The sequence below is a fragment of the Callospermophilus lateralis genome, chromosome 6 (genome assembly GCF_048772815.1).
Source record: "Callospermophilus lateralis isolate mCalLat2 chromosome 6, mCalLat2.hap1, whole genome shotgun sequence".
NCBI classification, from domain to species: Eukaryota; Metazoa; Chordata; class Mammalia; order Rodentia; family Sciuridae; genus Callospermophilus; species Callospermophilus lateralis.
Window position 1 is genome coordinate 99,027,068 of NC_135310.1, and position 18,414 is coordinate 99,045,481.

Consider the following 18,414-nt stretch of genomic DNA (forward strand, 5'->3'; position numbering starts at 1 on the left):
TTATAACCCTGGAGTACACAGTAGGCATTTCTGAGATCTTGTTAAGGGCTGGAATGCAATATGTTTTTGTGCTTTGACATCTCTTCCATGTATGGTTACACTATTACTTGCCATCTCACTATAGAATGTCCCCTAGCAATACTACGATCAATTCAGAGAGTATTTAAGAGCAGTCACACAACAGAAAACATGAAATACCCTGATATCTTACAGCTCAGGTATGAAAGATATACCATAGAAGTTTCCCTGAATCTGACAATTCTAAAAACTACATTGAATTAGAAATAAAGAGTTGAAAATGGTGCTGGGAAAATTGGAAATCCATATGCAACAAAATGAAACTGAATCCCTTTCTCTCGCCATGCACAAAAGTTAACTCAAAGTGGATCAAGGAACTTGATATCAAATTAGAGACCCTGCACCTGATAGAAGAAAAAGTTGGCTCCGATCTACATATTGTGGGGTCAGGCTCCAAATTCCTTAATAGGACGCCCATAGCCCAAGAGTTAATAACAAGAATAAACAAATGGAACTTACTTAAACTAAAAAGTTTTTTCTCAGCAAGAGAAACAATAAGAGAAGTAAGTAGGGAGCCTACATCCTGGGAACAAATCTTTACTCCTCACACTTCAGATAGAGCCCTAATTTCCAGAATATACAAAGAACTCAAAAAATTAAACAATAAGATAACAAATAACCCAATCAACAAATGGGCCAAGGACCTGAACAGACACTTCTCAGAAGAGGACATACAATCAATTAATAAGTACATGAAAAAATGCTCACCATCTCTAGCAGTCAGAGAAATGCAAATCAAAACCACCCTAAGATACCATCTCACTCCAGTAAGATTGGCAGCCATTAGGAAGTCAAACAACAATAAGTGCTGGCGAGGATGTGGGGAAAAGGGTACACTGGTACATTGCTGGTGGGACTGCAAATTGGTGCGGCCAATATGGAAAGCAGTATGGAGATTCCTGGGAAAGCTGGGAATGGAACCACCATTTGACCCAGCTATCGCCCTCCTCTGACTATTCCCTGAGGACCTTAAAAGAGCATACTATAGGGATACTGCCACATCAATGATCACAGCAGCACAATTCACAATAGCTAGACTGTGGAACCAACCTAGATGCCCTTTAATAGATGAATGGATTAAAAAAATGTGGCATCTATACACAATGGAGTATTATGCAGCACTAAAAAATGACAAAATCATGGAATTTGTAGGGAAATGGATGGCATTAGAGCAGATTATGCTAAGTGAAGCTAGCCAATCCTTAAAAAACAAATGCCAAATGTCTTCTTTGATTTAAGGAGAGCAACTAAGAACTGAACAGGGGGAAAGAGCATGAGGAAAAGATTAACATTAAACTGAGACGAGTGATGGGAGGGAAAGGGAGAGAGAAGGGAAATTGCATGGAGACGGAAGAAAACCCTCATCGTTATACGAAATCACATATATGAGGTTGTGAGGGGAAAGGGGTGGGGAGGGAGAGAACGGAACAACAGATGAGGTAGAGAGGGAAGATGGGAAGGGAGAGGAGGGGGGATAGTAGGGGATAGGAAAGACAGCAGAATACAACAGTCACTAATATGGCATTATGTAAACATTGTGAATGTGTAACTGATGTGATTCTGCAATTTGTATTTGGGATAAAAATGGAAATGCATAACTCACTTGAATCAAATGTATGAAAGATGAAAAATAAATAAATAAATAAATAAAAAGAATTAAAAAAAAAGAAATAAAGAGTTGAGAATTTGAAGCTCCTGTAGACTATCAAAAATAAAAAGCAATTTTCCATTAACTATTCTAGAAGATACTCTAAATTACCATTCTATTCCTCTATAAAAAATGAGTTATAAAATCAAGTGTGTGTATATCAAAAGTAGAGACGGGGTTGTGGCTCAGTGTAGAATGCTTGCCTAGCACATGTGAGGCACTGGGTTCAATTCTCAGCACCACATAAAAAAATAAATAAATGATGTCTATCTACTACTAAAAAGTTTTTTTAAAGTAGAAAAAATATTATGGTGGTATAAATTATTAAAAAATCATATATCTTTCTCCTCTATATTTTATAATATTAATTTTTAAATCTTATGAAGCTTATTTCCTTCATGTAAATAAATATTTCAATTGTACATAATTTGGTGTGTTTGTAATTTTGTGGGGTTTTTTCCCCTAAAATGGGTGCCAAATTCAATAATCAATAGGCCCCACAAAACCTGGAACCACTCATGACATAATTATTATTATCCTCATTGAAGGATGAACAAATTGAAGTTTAGAGCTATCAACTAACTTTCCAAAGTTACCTAGATATTAAAAGATGGGCCATGCACCGTTGTGCATGCCTGTAATCCCAGTGGCTTGGGAGGCTGAGGCAGGAGAATTAAAAGTTGAAAGCCAGTTTCAGCAACTTAGTAAAGCCCTAAGCAACTTAGCAAGACTCTGGGGATGTGGCTTAGTGGTTAAGCACCCTTGGGTTCAATCCTTGATACCACATATACACACAAAAAGGTGGACTATGATTTTAAAAATCACATTTTCAGGGCTAGTAATTTAGCTCAGTGGTAGAATGCTTGCCTAGCATGCCTTGTGTTCCATGGATTCCAAGCATCAAAAAAAAAAAAAAAAAAAAAAATTTTCAGTCTCCAAGACATTAAGATAGGAAATACAAAGAATTATATAGCATTGATTATCTGTTCATTAAAAAAAATAAAAACTTATGACTATTGAAAGCATAATTTCTTGAAATATGGTTTCACTATATATAAAATAAGGAGGTCCTATTAGATCATCTTTAAATTGCCTTTTCATAACTAGGCCAATGGGAGCTACCTGAGCTCAGTACTGGCTGGAGGAAACAGCTACTTAACTCAAGTTAAGTAAAACTTAACTCAAGTTAAGTTAAACAGCTACTGAAGTATATAGTAAACATTGAATACAGTTATCTTAAAGGAAGTGGAGAGCCAGTGAAAGATTTTCAGGAGAGGAACATGATAGATCTCAAAGACTGGCTAAGCTATCATCCATTCCCAATTTTTTCTCTCTTACCTATCTCTACTATTGAAGCTAAGGAAGGTAGAAGCTCACATCCCGTCTCCCTTGGGATAAGGATGGTCATGCTAATACAACTCTGGCCAGTGTTTTCCTACTTGGAAAAGCTTCTAACAAAGCTTTTGATTTCCTGATTCACACAGGGCTTGCTCCACCTTTTACCATGCTGGCTTAAATCAAGCAGGTCTAAAACTATGTCAGCTATCCTGCCATCTTTCCCATGAGGAAAAGACCAAAATCATCCCAATGACAATATTAAACTACTCAGAAAAAAAAAAAAAAAAAAAAAACCCACAGCCATCTCCAAATTTCTTGTTATACAAGGTTATAAGTCCATTTAAGTGATTTAAGTTGGGTTTTCTGTTGAGTGAATATCTTACTGCCTAATAAAAGTTATAAGAAAGCTGGATGTGGTGATATATGCCTGGTTTGTAATCCCAGATACTCTGGATTTGCAGGCAGGAGGATTCCAAGTTCGAGGCCAGTATGGGCAACACAGCTAAAAAAAAGTTAAAAGAATAAATGTGGGCTGGGTATGCCTGGCATATGGGAGGCCCTGGATTCAATCATTAGCACCATACAAAAGTATAAATGTGTACTCTAGAATGGCCATTCTCATGTTTCTGTAGAGGATAGATTAAGAAATGTCAAGAATGAAGGCAGGGAAGCTTGTTAGGAAGCTATTATAGTACTCTAAGAAAGAAAACCAAGAGTGTGGATAAGATAACTACAGTGGGAGAAGTGGAAGAGACACAGCAAGCTGGATGAAGAAGTTTGCAATGTTTTCTCTTTCTAGTTTGAGTGACAAGAAGGTGATTGAACCATTCTCCACAGCAGATATATGAAGGGATTGATAAATTCAGCTGTGGGTGTATTTACTTTGCATTGCCTATGGAATGAGATTGTGAAAATGATGAAAAGATGGTTGGCTATGGATCTTAAAGTCAGAAGTAAGGTCTAGATTGCAGAAACTTGGGTTTGATAAATACCATATAGAATAGTGCTGACCAACAGAACTACAATGCAAGCAATTTATGTACTTCTAAAGTAAAACTAAATACGTAAAGTTAATTTTAATATTTTATTTAACCCAATGTATCTAAATTTCAACATATGATCAACATAAATTAATGTGATAATTTACATACTAAGTCTTTAAAATGCAATGTGTATTTTACACTTAAAGCATGTATCAATTCCTCCAAATGCCTTTTTCATCACAAATACTTGATCTGTGTATAAATATCATAAAGTTACAAGTGAAAAAGTAGAGTCATATACTCAAATTATTCCAAACAGTTATTCTTTTACTTTAGTTTTCATATCCATGCTGAAAAAAATCCCTTTTTATTTTATGTTTAAAAAATATTTATCTTTTAGTTGTAGTTGAACACAATACCTTTATTCCATTCATTCATTTTTCCATGGTGCTAAGGATCGAACCCAGGCCCCTGCACGCACAAGGTGAGTGCTCTACCGCTGAGCTACAATCCCAGCCCATCTTTAAAAAAAAAAAAAAAACAGTAATATTTTGGTTTATATTTTATGGATGCTGCTGCTGCTGTTTCAACTTTATAAAGTAAAGCTGTCTGCTTTTCAAATTCCAAAAGATCCCCATACTAACCAGTGCCCTTTAGTTTATTTAGGACAAGAAGGATAAAAGGGTTTTCGTGATGGAAGTACCATTTTTATTTTGGGACTTTTCATGTATAAATCACAAAGTGGATGAGCACTTTTTGGAAGTTTAAATATTATGCCCTAGCCAAATTAATGTATTTTACCCACCCTTTTGGGGAGAGAAGACCCATGCCTATAAAACTATTTCACTTGACAGGATGTTTCTACCCACAATAAGTAACTTCAACAACTTCCAACAGTAAGGTGTCTCACTTGGCTTCTTTTTTTCTTTTGGTACTGGGGACTGAACTCAGGGGCACTCTGCCTCTGAGCCACATTCCCATCCCTATTTTGTATTTTATTTAGAGACAGTGACTCACTGAATTGCTTAGCACCTTGCTTTTGCTGAGGCTGGCTTTGAACTCAAGATCCTCCTGCCTCAGCCTCCAGAGCCACTGGGATTATAGGTGTGCACAACAGCGCCTGGCACATTTGGCTTTTAACATGGGAAAATCACATAGGCAAAAGGTAAAAGTTAATTTTCAAAAACAAATAAAATTCAGTCTATAAAAAAAAACATGTGCTAGGTGTGATGGCACATGCAGCTTAGAAGGCTGAGACAGGAGGATTGTAATGTAAGTTCAAAGCCAGTTCAGCAAAAAGTGAGGCACTAGGCAACTCAGTGAGACCGTTTCTAAATAAAATACAAAATAGGGCTGGGGATGTGGTTCAGTGGTCGAGTACCCTGAATTCAGTTCCTGGAACCCCCTCACTAAAAAAAAGTGTGGGCTGGGAATGTAGCTCAGTGGTAGAGTGCTTTGTTAGCATGTGTAAAGCCTTGGGTTCCATACCCAGTATTATATATACACACACACATATAAATAAATAAATATAGACAGATAGATAAATAAATAAAATTATTTGCCAGGTACAATGGCATAGTACTTTAATCCTATTGACTCCAGAGACTAATGCAGGAGCATCACAAATTTGAAGCCAGCCTCAAAGTGAAACCCTATCTCAAAATAAAAGTAAAACAGAGTTGGGGATGTAGCTCAGTAGTAGAGTAGCTAGGGATTCAATTCTCAGTGACACACACACACACAAAAAGAAGAATAAGAAAAAGTATAAGACTCTTACTAATTTTCATTGTTTAAAGATTTGATTTCAATGTAAATTCTAGTATTTGTCTAGTTAAAAAAAAAAACAAAGTTTTTTTCCCTAGCCTTAGAACTTCAAATTTAGATCCTTCATATGCCATGCGATATTGGGGAGAAAACAAAACTACCATTTTTGTTCTTATTAAGTATTCTCCTCCCATTTCTGTTTCAAGAAAATCCTGAGCTGAAGTTAAAAGTACATTAGATTTTGTATAACTCTTCCACAATTTCACCAACTGGCAGAGCATGTAAGATTACTAAATTCACTGCCCTAATTCATTGCCACACTGTCTGCATTTGTGAACAACTACTTAAATGTTCTATAACACTTGTCATAGAACCCATTTCAAAAAACTGAGCACCAGGGACTGGAATCGTGGCTCAGCAGTAAAGTGCTCACCTAGCACGGGTGGGACCTGGGTTCAATTCTCAGCACTACATAAAAAAATAAAGGTATTGTGTTGTGTCCATCTATAAAAAAGATTCATATTCTCTCTCAAAAAAAAAAAAAAAGAAAAAGAAACAAAATGAGCACAAGTTGGGTATCGTGGTGCACACCTATGATCCCAGCTACTCAGGAGATTGAGACAGGATGATTGAAAGTTTGGTATCAGCATGGATAATTTAGCAAGATTCTGTCTCGAACTACAAAGGGCTGGGGAATATAGTTCAATGGTCAAGAGCACCACTGGTTCAATCCCCAATATCAAAACACACACACACAAAAAAAAATTGAGCAAAAATATTTTCACACTGCATCATGCAATAGAACAAAAAAACCGGACTGGGGATGTGTCTCAGTGGTTGAGTGCTCCTAAATTCAATTCAATCCCTGGTATTAAAAAAAAAAAAAAAAAAACACAGAAAGAAATAAGGAAAACACCAGGCTTATTCTTTGGCTGTGTGTGTGTGTGGTGCTGGGTGTTGAACCCAAGGCCTCTTGAATGAGAGGCAAATGCTCTATTACTGAACCACATCCCTAGCCTCCATCAGGCTTATTTTGAAATTCCAAAGAAATACAATTTTTTACCTCACCTAGCCAGAGTGTTCTTTATTGTGAAAGTTTTTTTTTTTTCCCCACCTAGTTGAAACTCCCATCATGGCACATGCTGTATTAAGAAATTCATTCTGAAGACTCAGCTTACATGGCCACATAGAGAAGTCTAAAACTAAGAACAGGTGAAGCTGGAGGGTTGGGCCGTGTTGGATGCTGCATGACATATGTAAAAGACTAAAAAAACAGCTGCATGATTATTTTTTAGGTTATGAATTTAAATTACTTCCTTATAATTTTTAAGTTCTATGAGATAAAATATACTTAGGATTATTAATTGGGAAGTATCTCTTATATACTCACCTAAAGCTATCTGCAACTTTTCAGATTTTGAATCAATCTTTGATACTGTTAGGTACATATTGTATAAGCAATTGATGGCTTAACTGAAGGCCCTGCGTGCCTGTCTCAAGTACTGGGAATCAAACCCAGGGACATTTTACCACTTAGTTACATTCCCAGCCCTTTTTGTTTTCAGACAGCGTCTTGCTAAGTTGCAGAGGCTGGCCTCAAACTTGCAATCCTCCTGCCTCAGCCTCCCAAGAGGCTGGGATTACAGGTATGTGATGGCACCCAGCCCCTGCATGTTTTTATAAACTATCTTAGGTTTTACTCGTAATTTTCTAACAATTTCTACAAGTACATAATTTACTATTAATCCATCTCAAAACTAGTTCTCTAATGCAAGAATTCAAGCTGTTTTAAATTCATCAGGCCAAACTTAAAAGCTCAGATCCTATAAAAATTGTTAAAAATTTGTCTTGTTAGACATTTAATTCTGATTTCTGATGACTAATTTTATTTTTTAATTGATACATAGGAGTACATATTTGTGAGGATACAATGTGCTAGTTTGATTCTTTTTTGACCTTAGAAAGGTAATTTATCTAATTCATTTTGCACTTTCTGAATACAAAGTAGATATGAATACATTCATATCTAATTTTTTCTTAATTATCAGCTTGCTTTTCTGCCATAGCAAACTGCAATTGCCATTCATCATGAAATCTGTAATATACCATCTTCCAGTTTCTTTTTGTTAGCTGTTACTGATATACTAGCTTCTCCATCTCAACTTATTCTCTTTTCAGTATGTCTTCATTTTAAATTAAAAAAATTTGTTGATATTCATGTGAAAACTAGAAAAATAATTATAATCAAAATAAGCATTTCAATTTAATCAGCAATTGATTTACATAAGTATCACTATAATTCCTGTGGTCTGCATAATACGTTCAGGAAAAACATGGTATAATGTTACATCATTGTAGAAAACATAATTTGCATTGATCTGTCTGTTGTCAGACTTAATTAGTGATATGTTTATATGTAATATTAGAAATGATACAGAAGTTTGCCAAGCATACTACAATCATATTTTATGCAAGGTAACAAAGAGAAATGTGTTCCCAAAAAAGTTATGCAGAAAAATGTTTTATGTTGCTTCAGTTTTTACAAGATTAAAATTAAATAATTCTTACTTCCTTAGTCCTAACGAACTCATCTCAAGTGCCTAATAGTCAGTCAGTCACTGAAGCTAGTGGCTACAATACTGTATAGTGCAGGTATAAAAATGGGAAAGACTAGAGCCAAAAAGCTTAGTTTTTATCCCATTTCTCTTTTATTTGATAAAACCTTCAAGGTTTAGAACTTAGATGTGAGTCACTTTTTTTTTTTTTTTTTTGTATCCTTATTTAATGTAAAACAGTGCAAAAAGTGTAAATGGTTGGAAGTTCTATATAAGACTTTTTGGAATATATAATGACCCATTCTAGCAGACATGGGTCAAACTCTAAAAATCTACAGTTCTAAAAAACAATTATCATCAGCTTTATCTCTTTAAAGAATGTCATTTAAACAGCAAAATGCTGATAATAGTTTAACTGGCTTTTAAAAACACTTTTAAGTATGTAAAGGATGTGTGGCACAAAACTTACAAATGATAAAAACATAAAGGATATTTTTTTACTGTAAGTTTCTTACAGCCAGCTAATTCTCAGAGAAGACCTTTGTTGATTTTTGCCGAACTCTTGTATCTGTGGCCAATCTATGGTTGCAATTTGACCAAGATTTTACAAATGGAGTTGCATCCCAATCTGCTAATTCCTTCCCCAATAAATTTATTGTCATTAAATCAGATATGTGATCTATTGTTAAACTATTTCTCACCCTTGTACAAATTATATTCATCAAACTGAAACCTCTTTCAGCTTCAGCATTATTGACTGCGATAGTGCTAACTATCTTCTTAGCTTTTTGTATAGTTGTAGGAATTGAAACATTATCTGATTTTATATTATTATTTATAAATTCCTGAAAATCATTCAAATCAATTTTGTATTTTAAAATTTCACACAAATGAGATAATTTTTTTTCACCAGCTGTCCATGGTAAAGTCATTTCTTCATAAGGCCATGTGGAAGGTTCTAGCAAATCAAAATAATTAAAAATACTTTCATCATGGTTTCTATCAGAAAAAAGACGTAAGTTCATGTGTTGAATTATATTTTCTAGCAACATACTCCTAGGAAGAGCATTAAATTTCTTATTCTTACTAAATGGAATATCTCTAAACTTCTCTGACTTAATCAAATCTTCAACCTGTGATTCATATTTTCCAGTATCAATTTTTAAATTTTCCAAAGCTCTTATGGTTCGTTTGATCAATTTTTGTGCTTTCTGAATATTAGTTGATCTTGACTGTAATGCAGTTGAAAGCAGGGAAAATTCTTCAAGAATGTCAATCATCAAAGCAAGGTCTTGTAAAAAATTAGTATTAGCTAACCTCTCTGCCAAACTAGAATAAGAATTAGAAAAATGCATATATAATACAGGATATGCATGCCATACAGCAGTAGCAGCTTGTAAACTACATGCAGCCCATCTTGGTCCCATTACCCGACCAATTTTAATAATTTCAATTTCAAGGTCTTTAGCTACAGATCCTAATAGCTTGGTTTGATTTGTATTAGATTGATGATAAAGAGAATAAATTTTGTCAAGAAATATCTTAAAATGATTAACTTGTTTTATTTCAGATACTGAATCATCAAGTGACAATTGCAATCGATGGTTTAAACAGTTCCACATAATGATTTCAGGAAATTTTTCTAACAATTTTGTACCTATACCAGACTTTCTTCCCAGCATCAGGTTAGCACCATCAGAACAAAATGCAATTAAATTTGCTTTCAAATATTCATTTGTAAAGCCATAATCATTTAAAGTAGTCAATAATGTATTTAAAATGTACTCTGCTGTGGTTGATACTAATTCTTTTAAAGCAACAAATAATGTAACAGGTGCAGGAGCTGACTGAATTGCGCACTGGAGGTAAATCACAAGGGTGCTTTTCTTTGAAACTGTAGATGCCTCATCAATTATGATACAGATTTTGGCTTTCTCTTCAATGATATTCTTAAATATCTTCATCTTCATTTCTTTTGCAATATGTTCTGCTATTCTTGTTGCACTGTAGCGGGTATTTAAACAATTGACCTCTCCATTTTTCTCCTGTAATTCTACTGCCCCTTCAATATCAGATAAAGGTCTATTATGTTTTACTAAACTGTAAACAGTATTGAAAACTTTTACAGTAGCATCAATATTTTTATTATTTTGTTTAGGCACTATATTAGAAATTGAATCATTAACCGATTCCTTTAATAAATCTTGAATTTTACCATGAGCTTTAGATATATCATGCTCCCTAATTTTTTTCCGCAAAGAAGCTTGTCTGGTAGTTTTATTACTGCCATTAGGGGTTACTAAATATGAAATCCATTCCTTGGATACATGGACATGCTTTTCTGCTTTGGATCCCAAATGCCGAACTGTTGAACAATCCTTACATCCTAATTTACCTTCTTTAATTTCAAGCCACTTATACTGTTCTGTAAACATAAATGCTTGTTTTTCACTCCAACAATCTGGAAGCATAAGATTATCTATTTCTTCCTTTGATGAACATGATGGCTTTTGTTCAATGATTGGTTGTTCAATACATTCTAAATTTGGTTCCTTTGACTTAGACAGTCCACAATGATTTTTGTTCCTATCATTACTTTCTGTGTCTGTTTTAGCCTTCTTCACATTTAAAAAGTGCAAGATGTCACCCTGTCGTTTTGGCATTTTAGGGAATAGAACCTGAAAAATAATTTTACATGTATAAGTAAAATTCATGATAACATTTGAAAGGCTAATGTAAAATGTTCTCTTAGTAATTTATTTAAATAATTTTAGAAATAAAATTTAAACTAAAATGCTTACCTTGATGTTCAGTTTTACCTATAACTTCAATGTCACTTGCTATTTCTTGAAAAATCCACTATCAGATTTTAAAAAACGTCTATTGCCAACAACAGTATCACAAAATCTGACTATGAATGTTTCATTATGATCCAATTGAGTCAGAAACACAGGTCACATGATTTGCAAATGAGTGTAATTCCAATATGAAGAGTGGGTGGTATTTTCATTTACAAGAATGAATAAGATGAAAATGAAACAATGAAGACATATATTAGACTTCCATTCATTTTTCAACGACAACATCAAATCTTTGCTGAATTAACAGTTTTCAATATCACAAGGCAATTTCCTCAATTTGTTGTGCTACACACATTTTAGCAGTTAAGAAGAATCATATCACATTCTGAAATTTAATCTGGATTAACATTTTATCTTTTGAGTTTAGATCACCAACAAATAACAAATCGAGCCCTGATTTCTATTTTCCCAATTACCATGAGGTAAATACTCCTTTTCTGTGGTACCAGCACACTACCTAGTGTGGCATTTCTATCCAACAGACACAACAGATGCAAATAACTTCAAGTATACAGATGCTAGGATATGATGAGTTTGAGTATTAGGTTAAATGGAATGATAATGTATACCATATATTATACTTTAATTTTGAATAACGGCTGTTTAAAATCAACTCACGAAATTCCAGAAAAATCTAACAATAAATTCTTATAATACAGTTCAAGGACCTCCAGCACACTATTACACTTACTAGAAGAACTAAAACAGAAATAAAATGTGCTTACATCACTATGGTGCATGTTAGACTCTTCATCATCACCACAAACCAGATCAATGTATTCAAGAACAGGTCTCGACAGTCCTTCCTAAAAAAGAGAGTGATAAATTTATGTCATTAACAATGAATTAAACTCACATTTATAATCAGTGGGGAGTTTTTGTTTGTTTTAATTAAAATTTGCAAAAATTACTCTGAATAAGAAATCTTGCAAATGGCATAGAATAAACAGAAACAAAAGAGGCACAGGAAAAAGAGAGTAAATAAATATGTAATAATGACAAAAGCCAGCCACAAAGAGCTTAAATGTACTCAGAGGAATAAAGCCATGTGGCTTCCTTTTGGAATGGGCAACAGTACAGAGAGAGTATTAAAAAAGACATGGATTTAATAGTACAGCATTTTAAAACTGGAACAGTTATCAATAATGTCTGAGAGTGGGCTGGGGATGTGGCTCAAGCAGTAGCGCGCTCGCCTGGCATGCATGCGGCCTGGGTTCGATCCTCAACACCACATACAAACAAAGATGTTGTGTCTGCCGAAAACTAAAAAATAAATATTAAAAATTCTCTCTCTCTCTCCCTCTCTCACTCTCTCTTTAAAAAAAAAAAAAAATAATAATGTCTGAGATACCTTAAACTCAATGATTCCTTCTCCCCCCTTTTTTGTTGGTTGTAGATGGATAAAATACTTTTATTTTATTTATTTATTTTTATGTGATGCTGAGGATCAAACCTAATGCCTCACCCATGCTAGGTAAGTGCTCTACCACTGCGCTACAACCCCTGCCAAAATTCATGAATTTCTTCACCCACACTACCCCTAAACTGTTAAACATCAAACTAATTTTTTTAATCCTTTCTTTACATACACAATACTTTCCTTCATAAATGAGGCCATAAATACCTCAGGTTAAAATATCAGACTTTATCCAAGGACAAAAGATCAACAAATAATATTAAGATAGGAATATTATGAGAACTCTTTTTCAAGAAGATTGATCATATAGGAGAGTACTGAGCAAATACAAGTAAGATAATCCAAATAATCAATACAGGAAAAGGCTAACATGGTACTAAAGTAAGGTGATGGCAAGGAGAACAATGAGGAAATATACGTTTTTTTTTCTAAATGCATACTATAGTTCAATAAAATTTATATCAAAGATAAGAGCTCTTTTTGTATTTCCCAATTTTGTCATTTCTGTATTTCAGTATATTGTGTTTAATTTGGGGCTGAATACTTAGCAGACCACAAAAAGGATGTTGTGCCACAATGTAGAATAAAATCTAGGGGGGGTGAAAAAAATCAAGATTTATATGAAACAACTAAGAAATAAAAATCAGAATATCAAGAAATAACATATTAATATTCTTTTCTGTATCTGTATAACCCTCAAGCAAAGAACTAAACCCAACAGCATATAATCCTTAATGGATAGTACTATAAAAAATATTTTTAAAAAAGAAAAAAAGCATATCCTAGTGGACTATAGGATGGTATTACAGAATAAAGTAACAGATTCTGTATCTAAATGCATTTTAAAATAGAATTAAAGTCAATTGTCTTTTTCTTGGCACCATTTAAATGCAACAGGAGGGCTGGGGATGTAGAGCACTCATTCAGCATGCTTTGAGGTCCTGGGTTAGATCCCCACACAAAAAATAATAGTGACAATAATAATAATGCACAAATGCAACAGGAAATTTTTTTAAGTACTTTCTGATATTCAATTTCCTTTTCAGCATATCATTTATTTCCCATCTGAAGCCATCAAGCCTTTGATCCTCTATTTGGAACAGGATAAAATATGAGGTTCTCATCTATTCAAGACTTTGTATGCAAAGATGCAAATGATTCTCTACATTTAAAACACATCAACCCTCCATATCCATGGGTGCCATTGATCAATCCAATCAACCATGGATTGATAATATTTTTCATAAAATAACACTTTTTTAATCAAAAAGTGTCCACACCGAACATGTGAAGATTTTTTTCTTATCATTATTCCCCATACAATGTAACAACTACTTACATAGAATTTACATTGTATTTGTTATTATTTGAAATCTAGAGATGATTTATACCTATAGGAGATTGCGCAGAGGTTATAGGGGAACACTAAGACATTTTATATAAAGAATACTAAGACATTTTACATAAAGGGTTTGAGCATTCACAGATATTGGTATTAGAGAGGAGCCTAAGAACAATCCCCCACATAAGCTCAGTCATATATAAGCTCAGTCAGAACTTAAAATATAATTATTCTTCAGGGTATTACACAAACTTACACCTATTTATTTTTCAACCTTAATTGTAGATTGCTTTTGTGTTTCTCAAGTAAGGCAGACAGATCATAAAGATGATGTGTGTCATTCCTACTGAGAATTGCACAAAAAATTATCAAGATCATACCATCCCAATCACTCGTAGGATAGTCAGGAAAAATCAAAATTATTTTTCCTAAAGACCCATGACAGAAAAGAAAAGGGAAATTGCATGGAAATGGAGGGAGACCCTCATTGTTATACAAAATTACATATAAGAGGTTGTGAGGGGAATGGGAAAATAAACAAGGAGAGAAATGAATTACAGTAGATGGGGTAGAGGGAGAAGATGGGAGGGGAGGGGAGGGGGGATAGTAGAGGATAGGAAAGGTAGCAGAATAAAACAGTTACTAATAGGGCATTATGTAAAAATGTGGATGTGTAACCGATGTGATTCTGCAATCTGTATTTGGGGTAAAAATGGGAGTTCATAACCCACTTGAATCTAATGTATGAAATATGATATGTCAAGAGCTTTGTAATGTTTTGAACCAATAATAAAAAAAAAAAGACCCATGACATCCTCTTTCCAACTTTTTTCAGTACAAAACAAAACTATGACTCTTCGATTTCCAGTTACATCACTTAACTAATCACAAAAGTGAAGAGTAAGCATACAACTTCTCATGGTACCCTCAAATTTATAAAGGTTCTAAGTATCAAGACTAGAACACCATATTCACTATTCATGTATTTCAAGAAAGAATGCCAGGGCTAGGGTTGTGGCTCTTGCCTAACATGTATGAGGCACTGGGTTCGATCCTCAGCACCACATAAAAAATAAAGATATTGTGTTCATCTATAACTAAAAAATTATTTTAAAAAAGAATGCCAAAGATGGGCTGGGGTTGTAGCTCTGTGGTAGAGTGCTTGCCTAGCACAGGCATTGGGTTTGATCCTCAGCACCACATAAAAATAAATAAATAAATGATTTGTGTTCATCTACAACTGAAAAATTATATTATAAAAAATGCCAAAGATATGATTTTGTGAACACTTTCTACATAAATCTTATAGAACAAGCAACAATGTTAACTACATAATTTTCAGGGAGCAAATTTTGTTTGACTTAAAAAAATAAGTGACTTCCAAAGTCAACCTAAACTATAGCCACTAAAAACACACAAAATTAGACAGGCACTCTATTATAAAGAAAAACTATACAGACTTAATACCAAACTAACTGATCACATAACTCAGTAAAAGAACAGTTTTGAGGCAGAACTATTTTTAGGTAGCTGAGATACTATGATAAGCAAAGCCTTTGTAAAACTTTAACAGCACTGAATGAAAATCATCCCACAATATTTATGGCATTTCCTTCCATTTTCCAAATCAATGCTTTATTAAGTGTGTTCAGGGATTCAAATATCCTGAACTTGTTCAAAAATGGAGATTCCTAAGCCCGACTTTGAATTTCTTTCTGACTCAGTAAATCTGGAGTTGGGCTCAAGAATTTGAAGGTTTCCACTTCCTAACACTTGAAAACTACTGCCTGTGGCAAAGGACAAAAACAGAAAAGACAGCATGCTCCTGGTGATGCAGGATTCATTATGTGCAATTGTTGCACTATGCTGTAACATGATGATCTCAGAGGTTAGTGAGGTCCTCAAGCTGAGTTTCTACCCATCTTGTTTTCCACCTCTCTGCCATTAGCCCTCTCTCCTAGTCCTGTGTGTCACCTTTGAGAAGGCATTCTTGCCCCCATTTAAAATCACAGTCTGTAAGTTTACAGAGACTAGAATTTTGTCTAGAGTAATCATAAAATGGAGCCAAATGAGGGCACCGGAGGCCTCATTAAGAGCCCAACACGTTCAATAGGCCATGCTCTTTGTGATGGCTATTGTGGTGGCTCAGATACCTTTCCTGGTAAACTCCTTAATCCTACACCATGTCCCACAGTGTCCACCACCCAGGAGACATCCTTACTATTCGTTGAATGATGAATGACCAGGTCAGTAGAACTGCACAATGGCTTACACAGTCTTTTACTCTGGGAAAAGCCCGATTATCAGTAGCTACTTACACTAACAAACTGAATGTCATCTTCGTTTTCATCCGTTGTTGATTCAGATGCCTCAGGCCCAGCTGGAGGGGCAGATTCTATTATCTACAAAAATAAGCCAAAACATGCTTATCTATTCAGCCACACACTTGTAGGGAGAGATTTTTCCAAAAAGGACGATTGAGACAAAAGCTTGGACGGAAACTGAGCACAAACGCACGCAAACGCCACGAAGAACTGAGTCGAGGGAGCTCGGTTTTGCTAAGGCTCGCGCAGCTGTGGTGAATGGCCCTCGAAAAGGAGTGCCAGCGCTCAGAAGGTCCCCACCTACTCCAGGAGCAGGGATGCAAGCTCGCTACCCAAGGGCAATCCTGACTTCAGCCGTCGCTGGGCTCCCGGGGCAGAGCGGTGGCAGCAGGTACTCGGGGCCAGTTCAGGGGCCGGGGGCGGCCGGGCGGCCATTGTTGCCGCAGGTTCCCGGCGCACGCAAGCAGCAGGCCCGAAGGCCCCGCTCCGCCCTAGATGCTGAGGCGCAGCGCCCCGAGGCTGCGGCCGAGCACAGGCCTCAACCCACCAATCTCGAAACCCTCCGCGGTTCGGTTCCCAGAACGCAAAGGCCCAAGGCTCTGCTACTCACCTCCGACCCTGGGTCTCCCATTTCTCCAACGGCTTGACAGCACCACCACTACTGCTGTCCCTGCCGCCGCCGCGACTTCCCTTCCCACCTTGCACCGCCTCAAGGCACCACCACTTGCCACAGCGTTATCTCTAACGGGAACTCTGGTCAAGCGCAACTAGGTGCAAAACCGCCAGAGAAGGAGGAACGGCCCTCCCTGGCCCGCTATCTCCGGAGCCTCTGGCTCTCCTTCCCCGCACCTCGAAGGATGCTGGGAATTGTAGTTAAGCCAGACACAGAGCCTCCCTGCGCGTGGGCGCTGAGTAGGAAAGGACCTTGGGCTTCTGCGCTTGCGCCCCCTCTTTGCTGTTCCTCTCAGAGGGAATGACTGAGGGGTTGGTGGGGGTGTGTTTTTTTGTTTTTACGGACATATTTGGTCTATATAAAGATAAATGTGATTAAAATACTTCTTCGTTGTTTGTTCGAATATTGCCTTAGCAAAATTATGACCCACCTTTTTCAAATTACCACAAAATTTTAGTAAATAGATGAAATTTATGAAAACAAATTTTAACTGAGAACATTCTTTTAAAACTTTTCCCCCCCTAGCCTTAATAGCCTAGGGCCACTTCTAGTTGATAATTCTGTAGCTCCAGAAATCACCTTTGAGATTTTGACCATGGCTTACAATGAGCAAACTCATACAACTGAGGAACTATGGGACATCTCACCATACAAAGGATAAGACAGCATGATTATAAGATTTTAAGAAAGTGTAGAAATAGGTGAAATAGCAATGAGGCAATTTTATTTGTTTTAGTTATACATTGGCACAATATCTTTATTTTTGTTTACTTATTTTTATGTAGTGCTAAGAACCCAGTGCCTCACATTTGTGAGGCAAGCGCTCTGCCACTGAGCCACAACCCCAGCGCGAATGAGGAAATGTTTTAATAGATTCAATTTGATTAGGATTGTGTGCAAAAGGTTTGATGTTGTGTGTGGATTGCAAAGTGGCCCCAGGTCTTGTTAACTTGAAAACTGCAAACCTAATACAGGGAACGTTGAACTCAGAAATTCCCTACGTGTATCCCGTGCACTAGCTTTGAAATATGAAGTTGGATCTCTATGTCAGAGAGATGTAGCATCTCCAGCCAAGAGACAGGCTCACTTTTGTCTTTCTGATAAATTTTCAAACAGCAAAGTTTTTGGTAGTCTATGATTTTAGAGAACATATTTTCTCAGTAAGAGTTAAGTAGTTCCTAGTCATCTTGATTCTTTATAAGTGCAGTATTTCTTTTGGGCGGGGGGAAGTCATCTTTTGTTAATTTTGCAGCTGACTTAATCTGTTAATTTTGCCTGATAAATGATGCAGTGGATAATTACTTTCTCAGTTTGAGACCTATTTTTTTTCAGGTCTAAATGGGAACATAGCATGTGATTACTTGTGTTTGCAGTTAGTATTACATTAATCTGTTTCATTTCTTGCATCTCCACATAAAACATTAAGCCTGC

The 18,414-nt window shown here is 35.8% G+C and overlaps 1 protein-coding gene across 4 annotated transcripts; it reads right to left on the reverse strand.

Annotated features, from left to right (window-relative positions):
• Positions 1 to 8,788: 8,788 nt before the first annotated feature.
• Kiaa1586 (KIAA1586 ortholog) lies at positions 8,789 to 17,144 on the reverse strand. 4 transcript variants are annotated; one of them, XM_076858532.2, is made up of 4 exons: positions 16,921 to 17,144; positions 16,305 to 16,388; positions 11,953 to 12,033; positions 8,791 to 11,044 (listed from the first exon to the last, which is right to left on the reverse strand). In XM_076858532.2, exons 1-4 carry the CDS (start codon positions 16,939 to 16,941, stop codon positions 8,888 to 8,890), a joined length of 2,343 nt encoding a protein of 780 aa, XP_076714647.2. In that variant the 5' UTR covers positions 16,942 to 17,144; the 3' UTR covers positions 8,791 to 8,887. The 4 variants fall into 4 exon arrangements, with proteins under 4 accessions (XP_076714650.2, XP_076714651.2, XP_076714649.2 ...); XM_076858535.2 differs by lacking the exons at positions 16,305 to 16,388; positions 16,921 to 17,144 and adding an exon at positions 11,168 to 11,277 and having other exon boundaries at positions 8,789 to 11,044; XM_076858534.2 differs by lacking the exon at positions 11,953 to 12,033 and having other exon boundaries at positions 8,790 to 11,044.
• Between the last annotated feature and the right edge of the window lie 1,270 nt (positions 17,145 to 18,414).

Bases quoted from the DNA above. Each gene is read 5' to 3' on its own strand.
- Kiaa1586 (XM_076858532.2), bottom strand. From the start codon at position 16,941: ATGGGAGACCCAGGGTCGGAG. The intron at 16,389-16,920 runs GTGAGTAGCAGA...TTATTTTTGTAG, and splicing joins TGGGAGACCCAGGGTCGGAG to ATAATAGAATCTGCCCCTCC. The intron at 12,034-16,304 runs GTAAGTAGCTAC...TCTCTTTTTTAG, and splicing joins ATGACATTCAGTTTGTTAGT to GAAGGACTGTCGAGACCTGT.